Here is a 21310-nt window from a genome sequence, read left to right on the forward strand (position 1 = left end):
AGAATGACTAGTGCTAATGGCTCTTAGGCTATAATAATTGCTACAAAAACCTATTGAAGTGCAAAGTGATTAGGCTATTTGAAGTGCAAGAGAGAAAGAACTAACAAGATCTATGGGAAAAATCTATGGGAAAAACTGAAGAGCAGACTTTCTGGCACCAGTAATAGTTTACCTCAGCGCCACTGAGCAAAACGTAAACAACTACAAACCCATGCCAATGTGGGCTTTTAAACCAGGAAGTTGAAAGGGATGGAAAAACTGCCCAAATGTTCAATAAACTACAATGTCTGGACCAGAAACCACTCCTTTTGAGGTAGATAGGTTACCTAGTGCTTACCACTCCCACTGATGAGCTAGAAGGCTTCCCTCCAACAGAGAAAGGCTTGGGGGGCTCTGAAGCTTACAAACTGTCCTGGATATAGCAATCTGTATCTGGACTAGACTAGTTACAGGAAAGGTGGGAAACAAGATTAGAACTTTTTTACAGAAAAGCAGTAAAACAATTCAAATGCAGTGCAAGTTACAACACTTGAGTGTGTAGCAATATTAAAGCAAATACAGTTTAAATAAATGCAATTAAATTAAAAAATGACTAAAACATATGCAGAAAGCAGTAAATTAGGAACAAAATGGAGGCACTTAGAGTATCAGACAACAATGCCAGCAAATATATAAATAATTCAGTCAAGCAAAAGTTAAGACGGTGCAGAATTCTGAACAGTTAAAAGTGCCAAAAATATAATTATCAGCTCTTTATTTCCAGATTGTTTAAGAAGCACGCTCAGTCAGAACACAAGGAGATTCTATAGCAATGGTAGATTCTGGCAAAGTGTTTTTTTTTATAAAGTGGAAAGGGAGAAAGGAGGAACAGAATATAATTCAAGGTTAAGAAACTAAGTGGGTTGGCCTTCTCAAATGTTCTCTTTGTATTAGGTAGAATGAGCTATTTCCACTAGACTGGGAGGAGTGTCTCGGATCAATTTCCAGTAGGGGTGGGCAACTGCAAAGCCACCAAGTATAACAAAAAGACAACAACAGGGAGGGAGGGTAGAGAACTCAGTATGAAAAAGCAGCTTGCAGTTAAGTAATTCAGTAAAAATGCAATTACAGTAATGAAACACTATCTAGCAATGAAAAATATAGTTTAAACACCATAAAACAGTACACAAATGCAGCTTTATAACAGTTTAAAATGTAGTAGATTAGCTGTATAGTACAATTATAAGTGTTAAGAAGTGCAATTCAATGAAATAAATGCAAGAAATAACTTATTCTGCTCTTGGAGTTTAATTTCTTTGGGGTTTTCTCTTTGGTTGTGTCACTGTGATTTTGGAGCTCTTCGTGTATATGTAAGTAAGTAGGGAAAAGTCCTCTCGCGCACGCACACACACACACACACACACACACACACACACACACACACACACACGTGCTTGCATCATGAGTACCACATCATTTCTTCTACTTTGAGCAAATGTGGGTGCAGGCGCACATTTCTTTATACCTGCTAAATTGCTATGCACTTTTTGGTGGGGTCCTGCTCCAAGTACTGGCAGCAAAAAATGCACTTGTGGGCCATCTGTTAAATGATGGCCCCTGTCCTCTGCATGGGTAGGATATCATTAATCTGCTCATGTCTACCTTTTTCCAGGCAGAGCACCTCCAATGCTCAGGTCACGGATTTAACCTGCGTTATTAAGATCAAAGTCAAAGCTGCAGCTGAGATGGTAATGTGGGTCCAATTTAAACTGCATGGACTCCTGTACTGAGTTTGGTGATCTGATTGGTTTTATAGTGCCTCTGTGTCATGCTAGTAAGAATACATTACATTCAGGATTTTTGAATCACTTGTTTCTGCTCCCACAACAGAAAGGACAGGACTGTACTTGGTGGGAAAGACTTACTGTGTACTTATGACTCTGCACATAGCAAGAATATTTAAAGAAAAATAAAAAATTCCCACAATCAAGTCAATGTGGAGGAACACACATTCTACTGAGTGTGCCTACAGTAAACTACATCTTTGAAATGCTGAGCTATACCTATAAAATTTAGCACTCCAGCTGCAGTACATACACATAAAGCATTATGCAGGACTTTTGCAAATTACCAGTATTACACTGTGGCATATGGCTAATATGACTTGATGGCATGCAAAGCATTATTGGAAGCAACAACATTCCAAGACTGAGGGAGCCAGAAGCAGATGAAGTGCATGGATGTGTCTGAACACTCTCTCTGCAATACTTGTTGTAATGAAGCATATGTGGATAATCAGGCTTAGGGGAGGAAAAGTTAAGCTGCTGGCCCACACCACACAGATGTACAGTGTAGACAAGGCTCTCTGTCTGTCAGTATGTCTATCTGTCGGAATTAGGACTAGGGACACAGCAGCATGGCAGAATGCTTATTTGTATTTTGCCATGCTACAGAATTCCACTGCATAGATTGCTGTTCTGGATGGTGGAAAACCACTGATTATGTAATATGTACAATTTGCACTATCACACATTCTACAGTCTCACACTGTGCAAATTAGAATGAAAACTTTATGCCGAATTAAATCTTTTCTGTAAAAATTCCAGCCCATACCTTTTTGTCCCGGGTCATTCTGGTAACTTGTATGCGTACCATTTCCCCCTAATTTATTATCTTTACAGAACTAATGCACCAAGTAAAGTCAGTATTATTTTAACGCTGTTAACCACTATCAAATAACTGCTGCCCACACCCAATCACACTACAAGTAATACTCATTTTCACATTCTCGAACTGATGAATAATTATGCTGATTTTAGCTGGTATGATATATAAAATAACTCTCTGCCTGATAGATTATGTTTTATTCTATTTTTTCCCCATTACATAAGCAGCAAAGTGATCATACCTGTGGTTATTTACTATATACCTGTGTTTATGTACTATATACCCGTGGTATATACCCATGGTTATTTACTATCAGCAAGTTCATGGTGTTGTCATTGGTGATAAATTGGAAAGTAGAAAATGTATTATTTTATTTAACATTTGTTTACTGGGAAAGTCCAACTGGGTCAGGAACTCATTTTCAGCGGAGTCCTGGGAAGAAAGTTCCTTTTTTTTTTTTTTTTTTAATATACATCAGGTAGGAGTAAGGTAAAGAATGAGGATCAGAACATTAGATGCAAGTAGATGCTTTAAAGGATGGAAAAGTTAAGGGTGTAGAAATATGGAAAGTCTGTTAGTCCAATATGCTAGTGGTTAGTAGAGGAAATTCCTGTTTTAGGGATAGAAAGGAAAGCCCCTAGAGAGTGAATGGAGTTCACCTATTAGGGAAAAAGCAGGGGCAGGTATGATGACATAGAAAATGTTTTTTTAGGGTGTGTTTGAAGTTGTTAAAGCTCTCAGATAGTAATGTCTGTTCATTGGTTCATAGGTGTGTACTAGGCTAATGGCCCTGGAGCCTTTACAAGCCTAGAACATAGAAGTGCCCTGGCATAGTGCTATCCAACATTAGTTCCAAGTGCCTCTATCAAGTAGAGCCACTGGAGTGATCCCACGGGTGAACTTTCTATTACCCATCCACTCATCAAGATTTCTCTTGAAGAGGGCCAGTGAGGTGTTCTGCTCGACATGCATGGGAAGTCTGTTCCAGAGCATGGGCAGTGTCTGGGTAAGGAACCTGTCCTTCCAGCATGTTCTGTTGATTGTGGTAATGAGGTTGAGGTCTCCTGAGCGTGTGGTGCAGACGGACTGGGATTTCTTTAGATGTAGCATTTCTAACAGAGCTGGGTCATACATGGCTTTGTAAGGCAAGCAGAGATCGGCTCTAAGTAGGTGATATGAGACACAGAATACAGTAGCTGGAGTCTTTTGAGTCTGTCCATGTAAGACATATGTTTAATGCCTAGGATCCTCTTTGTAAGGTACTTCTGTGCCTCTCCAGCTGTTGCAGGTGTCTACTGAGGTACATGCCAAATGGGGCATTATACTCAATGATTGGTCTAATGAGAGAAGAGTAGAGAGAGATGATGACCTCTTTTTTCCTGGATGCAAAACCCTTGGTAATGAGATGTGCCACATATAAGGACTTTCTTACCACAGTGGCAATGTGGTGGTCGAAGGAATGGAAGGAGAGATTGCTGTCAATCTGCATTCCCAGATCCCTTATAATGCCTTCAGTGTTCAGTGGGCTTCCATCAATGTGGTAATTAATGGGAACTGAGTTTTTATCAAAGGGGATGACAACGCATTTTTTGGCATTAAGCTTAAGGCCATGGTTTTGACACCAGTCAATGGTCTCAGTGAGGCCTTTCTGTAGGATGTCTGCATCACTTGGGGAGTTAATAATGGCTCCCAGCTTGGAGTAGTCTATGAACTTGGTCAGCCAGAGTCTCTTTTGTGTTGGCCTGGACTTCTGAGAATTAGATGCTGAACAGGAGCGGACCCAGGACCGATCCCTGTGTGACTCCACTCGTGACTAGTCAGCAGTCTGACTAAGAGTTTGCTACTTTCATACTGTGTGTTCTACTGTGTGTTCTATCTGTGACCCAATTTTCAACCCGCCTAGTGATATAGGGGTTGATGCCTAGTTTGGTGAGTTTATCAATAATTCCCAAATGAGGAATGGTATTAAAGGCCTTGGTCAGATCGAGGTAGGCTGTATGCACTACCTTACCTTCATCCACAGCCCTGACTCAAAGAAGTCAACCAGGTTGAGAGGCATGATCTCAATTTCACAAAGCCAAATTGCATGGGGTCTAGAGTTTGGAGATTTCCTATATCTTTGTTAATCAGGTCCATGATGATGCAGTCCATAGCTTTACGTATCAGACTCATTAGGCTAATGGGGCGATAATTCCCAGGGTCTGTAGTCGCTCCCTCTTTATGGAGAGGGATGACTGTTTCCGTGTGCTATTCAGTAGGGACAAAGCCTGTGGTGAGGCTGTGACTGAACAGGGCACACAGATGTGGTGCCAATTCACTTTGTAGTTCATGTAGAACACAGCCAGGGATATTATTGGGTCCCATGAAAGCTGTATTTTTGGCCTTGGACAATGCAGCTTTAACCTGGGCTGCAGTAATGATGGGTGCCTGGCATTCTGCTGGTATTGTGATTGGTCCTTTGGGGGGAAGAGAGAGGTAAAGTTGGCACTGAATCTGTCGGCCAGTATGTTGGCAATATCTATTGGCTTAGTACCTCCTATACCCAGCAATATCTATTGGCTCAGTATAGGAGGTACCATTGTGCAGTAACTCAGAGCACTTCTGGGTATTGCCATGGAGGTTCTTGATATAACTATAAAAGGCTTTGTGATTGTTTTTAGTGTCTGCTGCAATTCTGCCTTCATAGCTGGATTTAGAGGATTTGATGAGGGATCTCAACTTTTTGTTGAGGTTGATAAAGGAGTTTTTCCAGTCTTGGGACTTCATCTTTTTCTGCAACAGTTTCTTCCTTCTATTGTAGAGTTTATTAATGGTAGGGGACCACCAGATTGGCCTCCTTTTTTTGGAGGAGAGTGTCTTGGTTCTGTTGGGTATGGCTAGTTCTATACATTTATGTACATGTTCATTCAATGCATTGTTGTATGATTCGGCAATCATGCAGCTATTTTCCATTGGCATGGGTGCCGTGAAATTAGCTACCTCTGTTTTTAGGAGTCCAAAGTCCGCTTGTTTTTCAAGGTGGTTACCTTTTTGGGGGTGTGGGTGAGATGTGGTTTTTCCATGATGATTAGTTTATGGTCGGATCTGACCAGGAAGGGATTGACTATTGGTGTAGAGCAAAGGTCACCCATGTTAGTAATGACCAGGTCAAAGATGTTGCTTCCTCTAGTGGGGGTCAGAATGAGCTGGTCCAGGGTATTGGAACTGATGAATTCCAGGAAGCGTTGGGCCAGTGTATTGGTGCTTGAGTAGTTTTTCCAGTTGATGGAGGGATAGTTGAAGTCTAATAGTATGAGAGTGTTGGGTTGTACCTTGGTAGATTCCATGGTGCTTAGGAACGTGGAGTGAGAGTCTAGGAACATGGTTTGGGACCTATAGCAGGCTATGATTTGGATTGCAGTCTTACCCAATGTTAGTTGTACCTGAAGTATCTCAGATGCATTATGCTGGGCTACTAGTCTGGAGGTGTGCATATCCTTTATGAATATGGAGACATCACCGCCTTTGGAGCTTCAGTCCATGTTTCAGAGCCAAAAGATGTGGAATGAGTTATAGCCTGGTAGCGCAGGGATGCGTTCTGCTGCTTTAAATGAGTTCTCCATTGCAGCACAAATGTTGATGTTCTCCAATTTGAGGAGTGCTTCAAGTGAGTGCATCTTGAGATTTAGACTTCTAACTTTGAGCAGCATGACTCTCAGATTGTATTTATTTATAGCGGTTACAGTGATAATTTGGTCTTTGGAACACCACCTAAAAAAGGCATTATAGGGGTGGCAAGAGCCTTAGCCAGTACCCGGAAATCCAGAGGTGACAGATGCAGGCCATCTCTGGCAAAGTATCGAGGTTGGTCAGTCATGTCATCCCAAGCAGACAGATACTGGATTATAATGACACCAGAAACTTAGCCAATTGTTAAAATCGATAATTTTTTGTTTGCACTGCGGTATCATTCTGGGTGATGGTAGGATACTGCTCAGGGCTAGTGTTATACCTGCCTGGGCCACATAATCCGAGAACTCCACCATGTCTCTTTTCATGTAGTCCAGGGAGGTGCATCTCAGGTCATTCACACCCACATGGACAATGACAGAGTCATAATTGTACTTGTTGTGGAGTGACCTGAGTGCATCTGTTATGTGTCGGATTCTGGCACCTGATAGACAGCTGACTGTTACCTTCTTCTTATTCAACCTAGTGAGTGGGGTATCTGTGTGCTTCACTTTTGAGTCACCTATGATTAGTGTATTGGGCAAGGTGTTTAGCCTTAGAGGCTTAGGTTGAGGGGCACACTGGAGGTGAGCTCTATGTCCTGTGGTTTGTGCTGTGTTGTGGTGGTCAAGTGCATTTCTGTCTTGGTGGTCTCTGCTGTTTGGGTAAATTTTTATTGAGTGCCTCCGCGAAGGTGTGTGTGTGTGTGTGTGTGTGTGTGTGTGTGTGTGTGTGTGTGTGTGTGTGTGTGTGTGTGTGTGGTTTGTGTTTTTATGTGAGAGCTGTGACAGTGGGTGTTCTGGAGAACTATGTGTTCCATGTGGTGTGGTGCAGGTGTTGACCTTCACCTCTTGACCAGCAAGTCTGGTCTTGGCTGGAGAGTGCACAGCTTCCAATTCAGTGATATAAGTGCATCTCTCACAAGTCTGAGTGTTGAGAGGTAAGAGGAGAGGGTTGTCTGTGTACATGAGGCAGCTGCTACACTCCCTCAAAATGCCCAAGTGCACCAGGTTAATAGGACAAAGCACAGAAAACTACCTTTTAATCATGCCAGGAGGGATGGTCATAACTACTACGTAGTAGAGCTATTTCCATGAAGAATGACTAGTGCTAATGGCTCTTAGGCGTGCTATAATAATTGCTACAAAAACCTATTGAAGTGCAAAGTGATTAGGCTATTTGAAGTGCAAGAGAGAAAGAACTAACAAGATCTATGGGAAAAATCTATGGGAAAAACTGAAGAGCAGACTTTCTGGCACCAGTAATACTTTACCTCAGCGCCACTGAGCAAAACGTAAACAACTACAAACCCATGCCAATGTGGGCTTTTAAACCAGGAAGTTGAAAGGGATGGAAAAACTGCCCAAATGTTCAATAAACTACAATGTCTGGACCAGAAACCACTCCTTTTGAGGTAGATAGGCTACCTAGTGCTTACCACTCCCACTGATGAGCTAGAAGGCTTCCCTCCAACAGAGAAAGGCTTGGGGGGCTCTGAAGCTTACAAACTGTCCTGGATATAGCAATCTGTATCTGGACTAGACTAGTTACAGGAAAGGTGGGAAATAAGTTTAGAACTTTTTTTTTACAGAAAAGCAGTAAAACAATTCAAATGCAGTGCAAGTTACAACACTTGAGTGTGTAGCAATATTAAAGCAAATACAGTTTAAATAAATGCAATTAAATTAAAAAATGACTAAAACATATGCAGAAAGCAGTAAATTAGGAACAAAATGGAGGCACTTAGAGTATCAGACAACAATGCCAGCAAATATATAAATAATTCAGTCAAGCAAAAGTTAAGACGGTGCAGAATTCTGAACAGTTAAAAAGTGCCAAAAATATAATTATCAGCTCTTTATTTCCAGATTGTTTAAGAAGCACGCTCAGTCAGAACACAAGGAGATTCTATAGCAATGGTAGATTCTGGCAAAGTGTTTTTTTTTATAAAGTGGAAAGGGAGAAAGGAGGAACAGAATATAATTCAAGGTTAAGAAACTAAGTGGGTTGGCCTTCTCAAATGTTCTCTTTGTATTAGGTAGAATGAGCTATTTCCACTAGACTGGGAGAAGTGTCTCGGATCAATTTCCAGTAGGGGTGGGCAACTGCAAAGCCACCAAGTATAACAAAAAGACAACAACAGGGAGGGAGGGTAGAGAACTCAGTATGAAAAAGCAGCTTGCAGTTAAGTAATTCAGTAAAAATGCAATTACAGTAATGAAACACTATCTAGCAATGAAAAATATAGTTTAAACACCATAAAACAGTACACAAATGCAGCTTTATAACAGTTTAAAATGTAGTAGATTAGCTGTATAGTACAATTATAAGTGTTAAGAAGTGCAATTCAATGAAATAAATGCAAGAAATAACTTATTCTGCTCTTGGAGTCTTAGGGAATTTCTGCTTAGTCCCACTGATGAATCACCACTCCACAGCCTGGTAAAAACAAGCACAGCCCCCTGCAGACACAGGGTTTAAACACCAGAAAAGATGGAAGAATCTAGAAGCTCTAATTAATACCCAGTCCTGCTCACCCCAGCTCTTTCAACCAATCACTCATTTTAGAGAAGGTCAGGCAACCCTGTTACTCTCACTTAACAGAGAAGACAAGACACCATCAGCAGAAGATGGCTGCCAGAAACACAGGAAACTCAACAGACAAAGCAACCAGGCCTGAATAACAGCAGACTATACTACCTGACTAGAATGCAGAAACCTTGCAAAAAATGCACAGAAAAACAGATAGAGCACTCACAAACAGAAACTACAACTCTCAGTATGAAAAAAACAGTTTACAGTTAAGTAATTCAGTAAAAATGCAATTACAGTAATAAAACACTAGCAATGAAAATACAGTTAAAACAGTACACAAATGCACTGAAACAGTAAAAAAGAAAGCTTTATAACAGTGCAAAATGTAGTAGATTAGCTGTATAGCACAATTATAAGCGTTAAGAAGTGCAATTCAATTAAATAAATAACTTATTCTGCTCTTGGAGTCTTAGGGAATTTCTACTTTGTCCCAGATATGAATCACCACTCCACAGCCTGGTAAAAAACACAGAGCTCCAGAGCTTGACAGTGGCATGAGAGTATAGGCACTGTCCCTGTCCAGCTCTTTTGTGTGGAATGTAGATGGTTAGGAGTTATTTGTTTTCAGAGTGGAGAGCTCTTGTAGGCATGTAGGGTTTTAGGACAGATTTGAGGACTGGGCAGCTAGCAGGTGTATAGATCATTTTATGTGCAGAAGACAGCTGTACTAGGCTTAGGTGTTGTGTGAGTTCAAGACAATTTAGTTCTGTCAGAGCTAGGCAGTGGTGGGAACAGTAGAGGTAACCATTGGAGAATTTGGCAGTTTTATGGTAGCAGGATTGGAACTTGTTTTTAAGAGAAGGCTGTAAATTGGTGTATAAGGGGGGCTGCATATAAGATTGAGGGAAGCAAATCTGTGAGGATTTTTTCTGGTGGAGCTATCCAAGAAAGTTTTTTGTCTGTAGAGTGTTTCTAGTTTGATGTGCATTTTTTAATGCTATTGCAGATGTGGTGTTTGTTATCTATGGTTACTCCTAGAAGCTTAGCTGTGGGAACCGTTTCAATTTCTGTGTTATCCTGCAATAATATTTTAAAGTCAGATGAGATTGTTTTTTGTCAAGAAAAGCAGGAGTTTTCTTTTTTTTAGGATTTAAAAATAGCTGGGCTTCTCTCAGCCATGTCTCTATTGAGGTGAAGATAGCTTGGGTGAGTTGCTGGAGTTGTATGTTACTGGAGTAGGAAATTATGGTAGTGTCATCTGGGTATTGGATAATGGAGCTAAGGGGTGCTGAGGTGTGAATGTTGTTGAACAAAACATTGAAAAGTAAGGATATGGACCCTTGTTGTACCCCAATTATGTTGGTTTTATATTGGGATAATGTATTTTGCCATTTGACACACTGTTGGCGATTGGATAGGTAGCTTGCAAACCATTGGAGGGATTGTGGGTTGAAGCCTCTAAAGCATAGCTGATGAAGATGTTTGTTGTGGGACACTGTGGCAAATGCCTTTGATAGGTCTAGTAGTAAGACAGAAGTGATATTTCCAGAGTCAATGAATATGGACACAGCGTCCATGAATGTGATTAGGGCAGTGGTGGTGTTGTTGTGTGAAGGGCAAAAAACATGTTAGGTAGGGGCAACTAGTTTGTTTTGGATGAGGTGGTACAACAGTTGCTATGTATGCATTTTTCCAGGAGTTTGGAAACAGGAGAGAGGATGGAGATTGGTCAATAATTGGATAGTTCAATGGAATTGCCCCCTTTATGTAAAGGGGTGATGATAGACTTTTTCCAGAGGTTGGGGACAATGGACTCTGCTATAGAGTGATTTATAAGGATACTGACAGGATATGCTATGGCTTCTGCGGCATGGAAAATGCTTCTATAAAATACAAATTCTGATAAGCAGATAAATATTAGATATCACTAGATGGAAAATATACAGATCACCTCCACTGGAAAAAAATATATATATTATTGTCTTTCATTTTGGTTAAATTGGCAGTTAAGGTAGGGCATTTTAATCTGGTAAATCCTGTTGTGTGTGCACACACACACTGTGACACCCCACCACTGGCCCAGTAATCAAGGAGCCTCAATCCTCACCACTGGCAACAGTGGGGGACGTACATACTAGGAGGATGACAGGTACACACACAGTATTTCCAGATGCAGCTCTCTGCATCAAGTGCAATTTCCCTTAAGAGCAAACAGAGACCACAGTCAGTCTGTGGCTGGTTTCTCTCTCTTTCTCCAGATCCCAAATAAGTCTCCTGACTGGCACAGCTATAGAGTTGAGATCTCAGCTAAGTGACCAAGCCAAGGCCTCCAGCACCCTCTATATCCAACCAGTGTTTTGTGTCCCTGCCCAAGTAGCTGACACATACACACTCTTTGAGGTTTGTTACACACACACACACACACACACACACACACACACACACACACACACACACATGGTAAAGGCTGGCACAGGTTTACTAACTATACCCCCTTCTTCCCAGACTATAAGGTACATATTACTGCCACCAATCACTCCTTATCAACTACTTTAAGGTCCTTAACAAAGGGTGTCCAATCTTACTGTGTAATGTTATTATAAATACAAATGGTAGTTTGACCAAGAGCAAGGCTATTAGGAGTGGCCCAGTGTGTCACCAAATAAATATGCAAATACTCTCAGAACTTTTTTTTTATTTTATTTTTTTTTTATTTTTTTTTTATTTTTACATTTGTTAATCAAGTTAGCCCAATTGGGCCCAGAGAGCCCTTTTTCTGTGGAGACCTGAGGAGAAAAGATCCAGGAAAGCAATTAAAAAATAAGAAAAACCTAACAATTCAAGTTGTAAGATACTTAACAGCACCAAAACAGACAGCGATATATAATATGAATATATACAAGGCAAAAGTACAGTATTTTGAGAATGCAGTAACAATATCTTTGAGAAATTTGGTTAGCATTAAGTTATTTACAAAGAATGTAGCAATATCTAAAATAAAAAAAAAATTCAGAGTAACATCATGGCATAGTACAAATATGCATTTAATAGCATAGGTACTAACTGCAGAGAGAGTAATATATGTAGACAGTTTAAGTAGATACCAGGCAGATATGTTAATCAAGAGAAGAGGAAAAATTCATTAGGCAAATTCCTGACAAGTACATATCCATGCATGTTGAAAATGAATTGTTTAGTTGCTTTTTGAATTCATCACTTTTGGTAGTGGAGCGAAGGGACAATGGCAATTTGTTCCATGAGTATGCAACTGAATGACTGTAAAGTATTTTTCCAATATTTGTGTTTGGCTTGGTCACCTGCAGAAGGTTTTGTTGTGTGCTTCTGAGGTCATGATTGGGTGTGTAGGGTGTAATTATGGATGTAAGGGCAGGGCAGGAGTTGGGGCTATTTAGGATGCAGTGTGCAATTTGTAGTTGTGATATTTGAAGCATGTGTGGGAGCTTAGGCCATCTTAAGCTTTTCAGGGATATACAATGATTAGATTTGTAGCTATTACTGGCTGTGGATCTTGCTATCTTGTTAGTGGTTTCTAGTTTTGTTAAGTGATTATTTTGGAGGTTAGTAAGTATGGGAGCAGCATACAGCAGTGGTGGTAGAACAAATGTTTGAGCCAGTATAGGTCCAGATTTGTTAGGTATATATTTGCTGTTGTGGTATAGAAGAGCTAGTTTTTGATTGGACTTTTTACATATGTAGGTCAAATTTTAATTGGTCATCTATAGTAATGCCAAGCAATTTGGTGTTTGAGTCAGTGATGATAATTGTATTATCTAAGGATGAGATGGTGAAGTTGTCTTTAGCTGGATTAAGTTTTTTCGAAAGGAAAAGGTGAAGCTTGGTCTTTTTTGGGTTAAGAAGCAGGTTGTTTTCAGTTAGTCATTATTCTACTAGGTGCAGAGATTGCTGAGTGACAGTGTGGAGATTTTGTATATTGTCGGAGGTGTTAATAATTGTGGAATCGTCTGCGTACTGTATTAAGGTAGAGTGGGGGCAGGAGACATGGAGGTTATTTGTAAATATATTAAAAAGTAGGGGGCCCAGGATAAAAACCCTGGGGAAACCCGGTCATAACAAGATGGAAAGGACAGAAGGATGTTTGACATCTGATGGACTGATCTCTGTTTGAGAAATAGCTGTTAAACCAAAAGGTAGTGGAGGTAGAGAGTTTTAAGTTGGAAAGTTTGTTTAGGAGGATGGGATGGGAAATGGTATCAAATGCTTTGGATAGGTCAAGGAATGGAGTTGATATGAGTTTATTATTACCTCTGATTGGGCAATGTTGTGGGTGAAAGACAGGAGGGCAGTAGTTTTACTGTGCGAGGGTTGGAAACTGTGCTGTGTGGGTGTAATTGGGTTTGCCTGTATGTGGTGGTTTAGTATTTGTCTATGTATACATTTTTCCAGTATCTTGGATAAGGGGGATAATATGGTAATAGGCCTATAATTTGAGGGTTCTGTAGAATCCCCCCCCTTGTGGAGGGGTATTCTGAAGACTTTTTTCCAGATATCTGGTACTGTATTTTCTTGGATGGATCTATTGATAAGTATAGATATAGGGTATGTTACAGATGCAGCTGAATGTTTGTGAAATAATGGAGGGAGTTTGAAGGCTGATGGGGAACAGAGCTTGAGTTTAAGAAGTGATCTAATGAATGAAGTTGCTAGGGAGAATGATGGAAGAGATGAGGTGGGAGGTGGAGTCTTTATATCAAGAGTTTCTGGTTTAGTAAGCTTTTCTATTATTTCAATGAAAAAGTTGTTAAGAAGGCTTGCAGTTTCATTAGATTTGTTAGGGAATGGGGTTGGTGAAGAGGGGTTCTCTGGAGATAGTACTTTGTTTGTTGAGTGCTAGAATTTCTTCAGGTTGGAATGTGGGTTTCTCAGAGATTTTTGATAACATTTTTTTTTTTGTCTAGTAGGACCTGCTTTTTTGTTTGGTTGCAAAGCTGTTTATATAAGTTCAGGTGGAAATTTGAGTTGTTATTTTTTTCTATGCTCTCCAGGCACTCTCTCTCTTGTTCATAAGTGATTGAGTTGCCTGGTTTAGCCATGGTGCATAATTACATTTTAGCCTAATTTATCTACTAGGAGCCAGGGTGTTAAGGGTTTCTAGGAATAAATTGTTGAAACTTTGGACAGCCTCATTAAGGGGTAATGTGTGTAGGAATGACCAGTTTACAGTGGACAGTAATTCGTTTAGGGTGACAGGGTTTTAGTTTTTAAGGTTACGAGACTCTTTCTATTGGTGGCGCTTGTTAAGTTTGGGAGAGTGTCTTACTACTGAGGTAGGGAGGTGGTCACTAAGGGAGCTAGGTAGGGTGGAAGGGTTATAGCAGTGCGGGTTGAATACCAATGTCCAGTCGATAACTGAGCCTTTCTAGGAACTTTTTTGCTGGTGCTTTGGTGAAGCGATCAGCTGGGTAAAGCCATAAAGGTTTATAGAGTAGTTAGGGGATGCAGTATTAACAATGAGCCAGAAAAACTGGACCAGGCCAGTTTCTAAGAAAACAATCAGGAAAACCAAGATCAGTCAATTCCAGGTCAGTGTATTGCAGTATCTTCCTAATAACTAGAAATCTTGTGCTACTAACCTAGTAAAGTGTTGTGAAAAGGACCACCACTTCTACAGGGAAAAACAAGTATGGGCTGTACATAGGTAACCCTTTTCCAAGAGAAATAAAGTAGTTTTAAGAAAGTGAATACAATCGGAAGAGAAAAAAACTTAAATATGATAATTAAAAAAAAAACTTAAATATGTCTCACATATATCAGCCACAATGAAAGGTTTAAATATATTTAATAATAAATAATAAAAGAACAAGAAAATATTCAGTAAACAATCAGAGTTGCATCAGAGTTCGAGATCAGAAGGAAATATTTAAAACAGCATTGCAGGGCAGTCTCAAACAAATAAAGAAAACATTTAAGCTATACTTTACTATATTCCTGACTATATCTAAGAGAAATTACTGTACCCTAGTTAACTTACTTACAGAGCAACAAGCAAATAGATGGGTGAGTAGATGTTCTTGTCAGGTCAAAGACAAAATACAAAGTGCCCAGTCTCTCTCTCTCTCTCAAAGAGTTCTTAAATTAATATTTGAAATATTACTGCTGGGGTAGCTTGCAGCATGACATCACTTCTTGTCATCTGACTATCCCAGGTATAACTCCCACTGCAGCTGGTAGCATTTAGCATCCACCTGTGAAAACACATAGACCTCAGATCTTTTGGCAAATGGTGGGAGTCATAAAAATAATTTACATTCCTCCACACTTAAAGACAATACAAAAAACTTCTAGTTCTAGACATTATAGGTTCATAGGTTGTTACTAGGCTATCGGCCCTAGGGCCTATACAAGCCTAGCCATAACAATTCCCTGGCTATTGCTTCCCACACTATTTACTTCCCTGGACCCCTGTCTAGCAGGGCAACTGACGTGATCCCTGGGGTGAATTTCCTTTCTCCCATCCAATCATTAAGGTTCCTTTTGAAGAGGACCAAAGAGGTGCTGTGCTTGACATGTATGGGCAGTCTATTCCAGAGTCTGGGGAGTCCCTGGGTCAGGAACCTATCCCTCTAGCATGTTTTGTTTATTGTGATGACAAGGTTTAGATCCCTGGAGCATGTGGCTCTGACAGACTGGGATTTCTTTAAGTGTAGCATGTCCAACAGCTCTGGGTTTGACATAGCCTTGTATGTTAAGCAGAGATTGCCTTGGAGTAGACGATATGCGACAGAGTATAGCTGGAGTTTTTAAGGAGGTCAGCATACGGCATCTGCTTTAGGCCTGTGATCCTTTTAGTGAGGTATTTCTGTGGCCTTTCCAGTTGTTGCAGATGTCTTGAGAGGTACATACCAAACGGGGCGTTGTATTCTATAATGGGAATAATGAGGGATGAGAACAGTGGGACAATGACCTCCTTTTTTCTAGATGAAAAGCCCTTAGTGATGAGGATTTCTTGACTGTTGTGGCAATGTGGTTATTGAAGGTGAGACCACTGTCCACCTGTGTCCCTAAGTCTCTTATCACACTTTCGGTGTTTAGTGTACTGCCACCTATGTGATAATTCATGGGTACATGTTTTTTCCCAAAGGGGATAACTATACATTTCTTGGCACTGAGCTTGAGCCCATGGCTCTGGCACCAAGCATCTGTTTCTGGAAGGCCCTTTTGTAGAGTATCGACATCATTTGGGAATTCAATAATGTCTCCCAGTTTGCAGTCATCTGTGAACGTATGTCTCCTGTTGCACTGAAACTGACAGATAACATCTCTTTTGTTTATGACCCAGCCATAAAGTAACTCATCCTCAACCATTCTTCTGACGTTTTGCAAGTTTATCTCAACCTCAACCATTCTTCAGAAGTTTTGCAAGTTAATCTCCTTTGTTTCAGTCTCCCTTATTAAAATACAGACATGTAAACAGTTACAGTTGTGCACATATATTTCTGCTCAGTACTTTACAAAATGTGTCTTCAGCACACATCTGTACAATATGCCATATAGTTCTAATACATCTGTAACACAAGCATCTTACATAGGTATGTTGACATTCACAAATGACACACAAACACTTACAAAATTCCAGATAGCTGGGATGGCAATATCTCCTTCTGTCAAGCTTCTATATAAATCATATTAATATTCACAAATGGCATATAATTATTTACAACATTCCACCTAGCTGGGCTGGCAGTATTTCCCTTTGTCACACACACTGTCACACACACACACACACACACGCACTGACGCACTGACGCACTGACACACACACACACACACACACACACACACACACACACACACACACACACACACACACACACACACACACACACACACACACACACACCTACCTCAGCAGGCTGTTTAAATTCCACAACACCATTCAGTGTCATTCTGAGACCTTTGGGTTGCATATCATTGCAACCTATTATATTTGTGTCTCATTTTGATATACTGTCTTCTTTTAGTTTCTGTGCATTGACCTATCTGAATCTCAAAGTTTGTGTACTAAGCTTATATTTTTATAATTTTTCCTACATTTTATTTTATATTGTTAGCACTCCCACTCAGCTTCTTATTTATGCATTACCTCTCTAGGTCTTCCATGGACTCTTAAGATCATTGCGTCTTCCTGTACCATTACACCACTGAAGTAGTTTGTATGAATCAAATTTCACACATTACCTTTCAAGGTGTTTGCAGAACTCTTTATGAACATGTCCTTTAGATCAGACCATGCAATGATACCAGTCTTGGAAAGTGACCATTCATACCTTACTCCCTCCCTGTTTTGTACCATCAAGTACATTTGCTATCCAGTTGATTAGTTTCAGCTTTAGACTTAGAGATAAAGAAGGAAACACTCTAAGTATTCATAAGTAGAGTAAAGTATCAAAAAGCTCTGGTACGTACCTCTGTGTGAACTTCAAATAAGGTGTGTAGTCGATCACAGCTGGTGTCTTCCCATCCATTACCTCACCCTTTAGACAGAAACTGGAAAATAGAACACAAAATACAGTCAAATGGAGACTTCTTTATTGTTTCTACCTAAGGATCAGAAATTAAGGCAAGGATCTGCTTAGGCTGAAGATTTAAGTTTTGGTGGAGGATTAGGATCATCTCTCTTTCTTTATTTTTTTTTGAACAAGGTGAAACTGACATCCCTCAGCCATTAACTGATTTGCCTTACAGAGCCATCCAGGAGGACTGCTGTCAGTCCTACTGTCTAATGTCATTTGCCAAATTACACAAACCAGCATAAATTAATAGCCTTCTTCACTGCATCCTAAAAAAAATGCAATCATTTGCTGGAAACCAAATTTGTAGAGAAGGAATCAACCATGTAAGACATTGTGAAGGCATGTAGAAATGAATTCTTTAACTCTTCTTGTCTGTACTTAAATACCACTATTTAAGAGAGCACTGCACCTTTTTGCCAAAACTGTTTGCTACCACAAATGACTCAAAGAATGTGATAATTACTTCAGAAAGCAGCAGCATGTGCAGGGATGTAGCCAGAAATAGAAGTTATGTCTTACCATATCGTTCCATCTGTGTTGTTGATCTTTGTTCATTCATTACTGATGGGTTATAGGTTCCGTCCTCGGAACCGAGCCAGCCAAATATCAAGCTCACATCAGCCAAAACCTCTCGAGCCAAGGTCCTACCCAGAATGCCCTGTTCCCCGTTACCTCAGATCGAGTTTGCAAGTTGATAGACAAAAGTAGAGGCTACCTCTGGTCATAACAGACCTACAATAAAGGAGTATATTAGATCAACCAGGAACCTCCGGAGGGGGATGGAGGGTGGGGAGTAATGAATGAATGAAAATCAACAACACAGACAGACCGTTATGGTAAGACATAATTTCTTTATCTGATGTTGTTAATCTTCATTCATTCCTTACTGATGGGACAGAGTCCCCAGCTACCTGTATCCCTGGGTGGCCCTCATGGAAGGACATTCCTGAGCACCATGGAGCCAAAAGAAGCTCTACCTCTGGAGGCCAAATCCAATTTGTAATGAAGAATAAAGGTATGAGGTTTGGCCCAAGTCACAGCTGAGCAAATATCATTGAGGGAAGCCTTAACATGGAAAGCTGCTGAAGTTGCCATTGATCTTGTAGAATGTGCTTTGACTCTATGAGGCAAGGTGACATTGTTTTTGTTGTAAATAAAGGTAATACAGTTTCTCAACCATGAAGCCAATGTAACTTATGTGACAGGATGACCTCATCTTGGTCCAGAAAAAGCCAGGAATAGTTGATCTGATTTACGGGTAGATTTTGTTCTGTCCAGATAAACATCCAAGGAGTGCAGGCAATACTCTCCCTTGTTAGAGTGGTTAGGAAAGAATACTGGAAGGTCATCAGATTGGTTGATAGACCGCTGTGACAGCACTTTTGGTAAAAAGGAGGAATTAGTTCTCAGGGATACCCTATCCTTATGGAAGATAAGATAGGGAGGTTTGATGTATAAGGCTTGAAGTTCTGCCAAGTGTCTGGCTGATGTGACTGCAATCAGAAACAAAGTTTTCCAAGAGAGATATTTTACATCATATGAAGATGCAGGTTCAAAGGTGGGGGGGGGGAGCTGTTAGAGCTTGCAGAACCAATGCCAAATCCCAAGGTTGTACTGGTTCTCTAAAGGGAGGTTTTAAGTGGAGAAGCCCCTTCAAGAAAGTTTTACACAGTCTATGTGACATAAGCGAAGAATCCTGAAAACCAATGTGGAAATCTGAAATGGCAGCTAAATGCACATGCATAGTAGAGGCAGACACCCCAGAGTGGAAAAGATTTGATAAGTAATCCAAAACCACAGAAACTGGGGCTGACAAGGGGTCTAATTGTTTATTCATTGCCCATAGAGAAAACCTTTTTGATTTATTGAGATAGATTAGTCTGGACAATTTATGAGATGCAATAAGAATATTGCACAGAGGGGATGAGAGGTTTTCCTGCCTGGGAATCATTGGAAGTGGAGAAACAAAGCTGTCAGTTTCAAGGTTGTTAGATTGGGGTGAATCAGACCCTGCAGATGGGAGATCAACGTTAGGGATGGATTGAGGATCCACGGTTGATCTAACAGGTGATGCCAGAGGAAAGGGAACCAGACTTGTCGAGGTAAATATAGAGCAATGAGGATCAATTTGCTTTTCAACTGTCATGCTTTGTTCAGAAATTGGCAGATGAGGGGAAGAGGAGGATAAGCATAAAGTAGACCAGAGGGCCAAGCGTGGACTAGAGCATCTCTCGGTGACTGTCCCTGAGGGGGGGGATCAGGGCAAAATAGTTGCTGCACTTGTAGTTGGTTGGGGAGGTGAATAGGTCACAGCAAGGCTGGCCCTAGTGGTTGATGATTCTTGCCGCTATCATAGGGTTGGGGATCACTCGTGAGGTTGTAGAATGCACCTGCTCAATTTGTCCACTATCACATTGCAGCTCCTGGGAATGTGCGTTGCAATTAGAAAGCAGTTGGAAGCTATCACCCATTGCCATATTCTCAAGATCTGTCAGCATAATGGGTAAGATCTGGTGCCCCCTTGCTCACTGATGTTCCAGACCACCGACATGTTGTCTGACTGGATCGCAATAGTCCCTGATGGAAGGATGGAATGAAATGCTTGCAATGCTAGTAGCACCACCCTCAGTTCCAGGACATTGATATGCAAAAAGGCCTCTGTCTCCGACCAGGTGCCTTGGACCAATTTTCCCTGACATAGCCCCCCACCCCATCAGGGAGGTGTCCATGGTCACTGTGGCTTTGGGCTGAAGGGGCGAGACCATTGTTGGGGATTTTGAGACATCCACCAGAGTAAATCTTGCTTACATCTCTGAGTTACACTTATCTGCAAAGACAAAGAATGTTGTAGAGGGTACCACTGAGTGAAAAGTAACCACTGAAGGAGCTTCATGTGGAATCTGGCAAGAGGAACAATAGTGATTGAGGCTGCCATTGACCCCAAGAGTTGGAGTATATATCGAGAGGTAGATTTGTGGTGACAGAGCAGTGGCTGAACCTCTTGCCTTATTCTTTGAAGCCTGTGGTCCGGAAGAGATACTGTGCAATTTCTCACGTCCAACAGTACCCCTATGAATTCCAAAGACTGAGCTGGGGTCATTTTGGACTTCTCCCAGTTTATAGTGATTCCCAGGCATTGTGCTGTGAGGAGAGTGTAGTGCAGGGCTTCTTCTAGTAGACGCTTGGTGGGGGCATTGAGGAGCCAGTTGTCTACATATGGAAATGCCTGGAATCCTTGAAGTCACAAGTAAGCGATAACCACTGCCATGCATTTGGTGAACACTCTGGGTTCTGTAGAGAGACTGAAGGGCAGAGCTCAAAATTAGTAGTGACTGGCTCCTATGCAGAAGCGGAGGTATCTTCTTGAGCATTTGTCCATTTTTATGTGGTAATAAGCATCTTGAACATCTAGAGCACATCCAATCGTCTTCTTCTAGGAGAGGAAGGATAGACTGAACCATGACCATCCGGAATTTCTCTGTTTTTACAAATTTGTTCAGTGTGCTGAGATCTAGAATTGGTCTCCAGTTCCCTGTCTTTTTTGGCACTAAAAAGAACCTTGAGTAAAATCCGGATCCTATCTGGTCTGGGGGGGCCATCTTGATGGCTCTTTTTTTTGTAGCAGTTTTTGGATTTCATGTGCTGCTGCTTCCCTTTATCTGGGTGGAATGTCAGGTAATACTCAGGATGACACTGGACAAAGATGGAAGGGGATGTGATAACCTCTGGATATTATCCATTGTACCCAAGAGTCGATGGTTATATTTCGCCAGGCAGCGGGGTACAAGGAAAAATGACCCCCGACCACTTCCAGAGGTGAGCAGTCGGGCAACGCTTCAGGAGCACTGATAGGGTTGGCCAGAGAAAGA

At 40.9% G+C, this 21310-nt stretch overlaps 1 protein-coding gene across 2 annotated transcripts in view; it reads right to left on the bottom strand.

Annotated features, from left to right (window-relative positions):
• RUNDC3A (RUN domain containing 3A) overlaps positions 1 to 21310 on the bottom strand; it is a 356931-nt gene that overhangs the window by 132885 nt on the left and 202736 nt on the right. For both annotated transcript variants that reach the window (XM_044055254.1, XM_044055257.1), the window contains exon 6: positions 17335 to 17415. In XM_044055254.1, the coding sequence (XP_043911189.1) occupies positions 17335 to 17415 (81 nt within the window). The remainder of the gene's footprint in view (positions 1 to 17334; positions 17416 to 21310) is intronic.

Source organism: Protopterus annectens, chromosome 13.part0, assembly GCF_019279795.1.
Source record: "Protopterus annectens isolate FY-2018-M chromosome 13.part0, PAN1.0, whole genome shotgun sequence".
Taxonomy (NCBI): Eukaryota; Metazoa; Chordata; order Ceratodontiformes; family Protopteridae; genus Protopterus; species Protopterus annectens.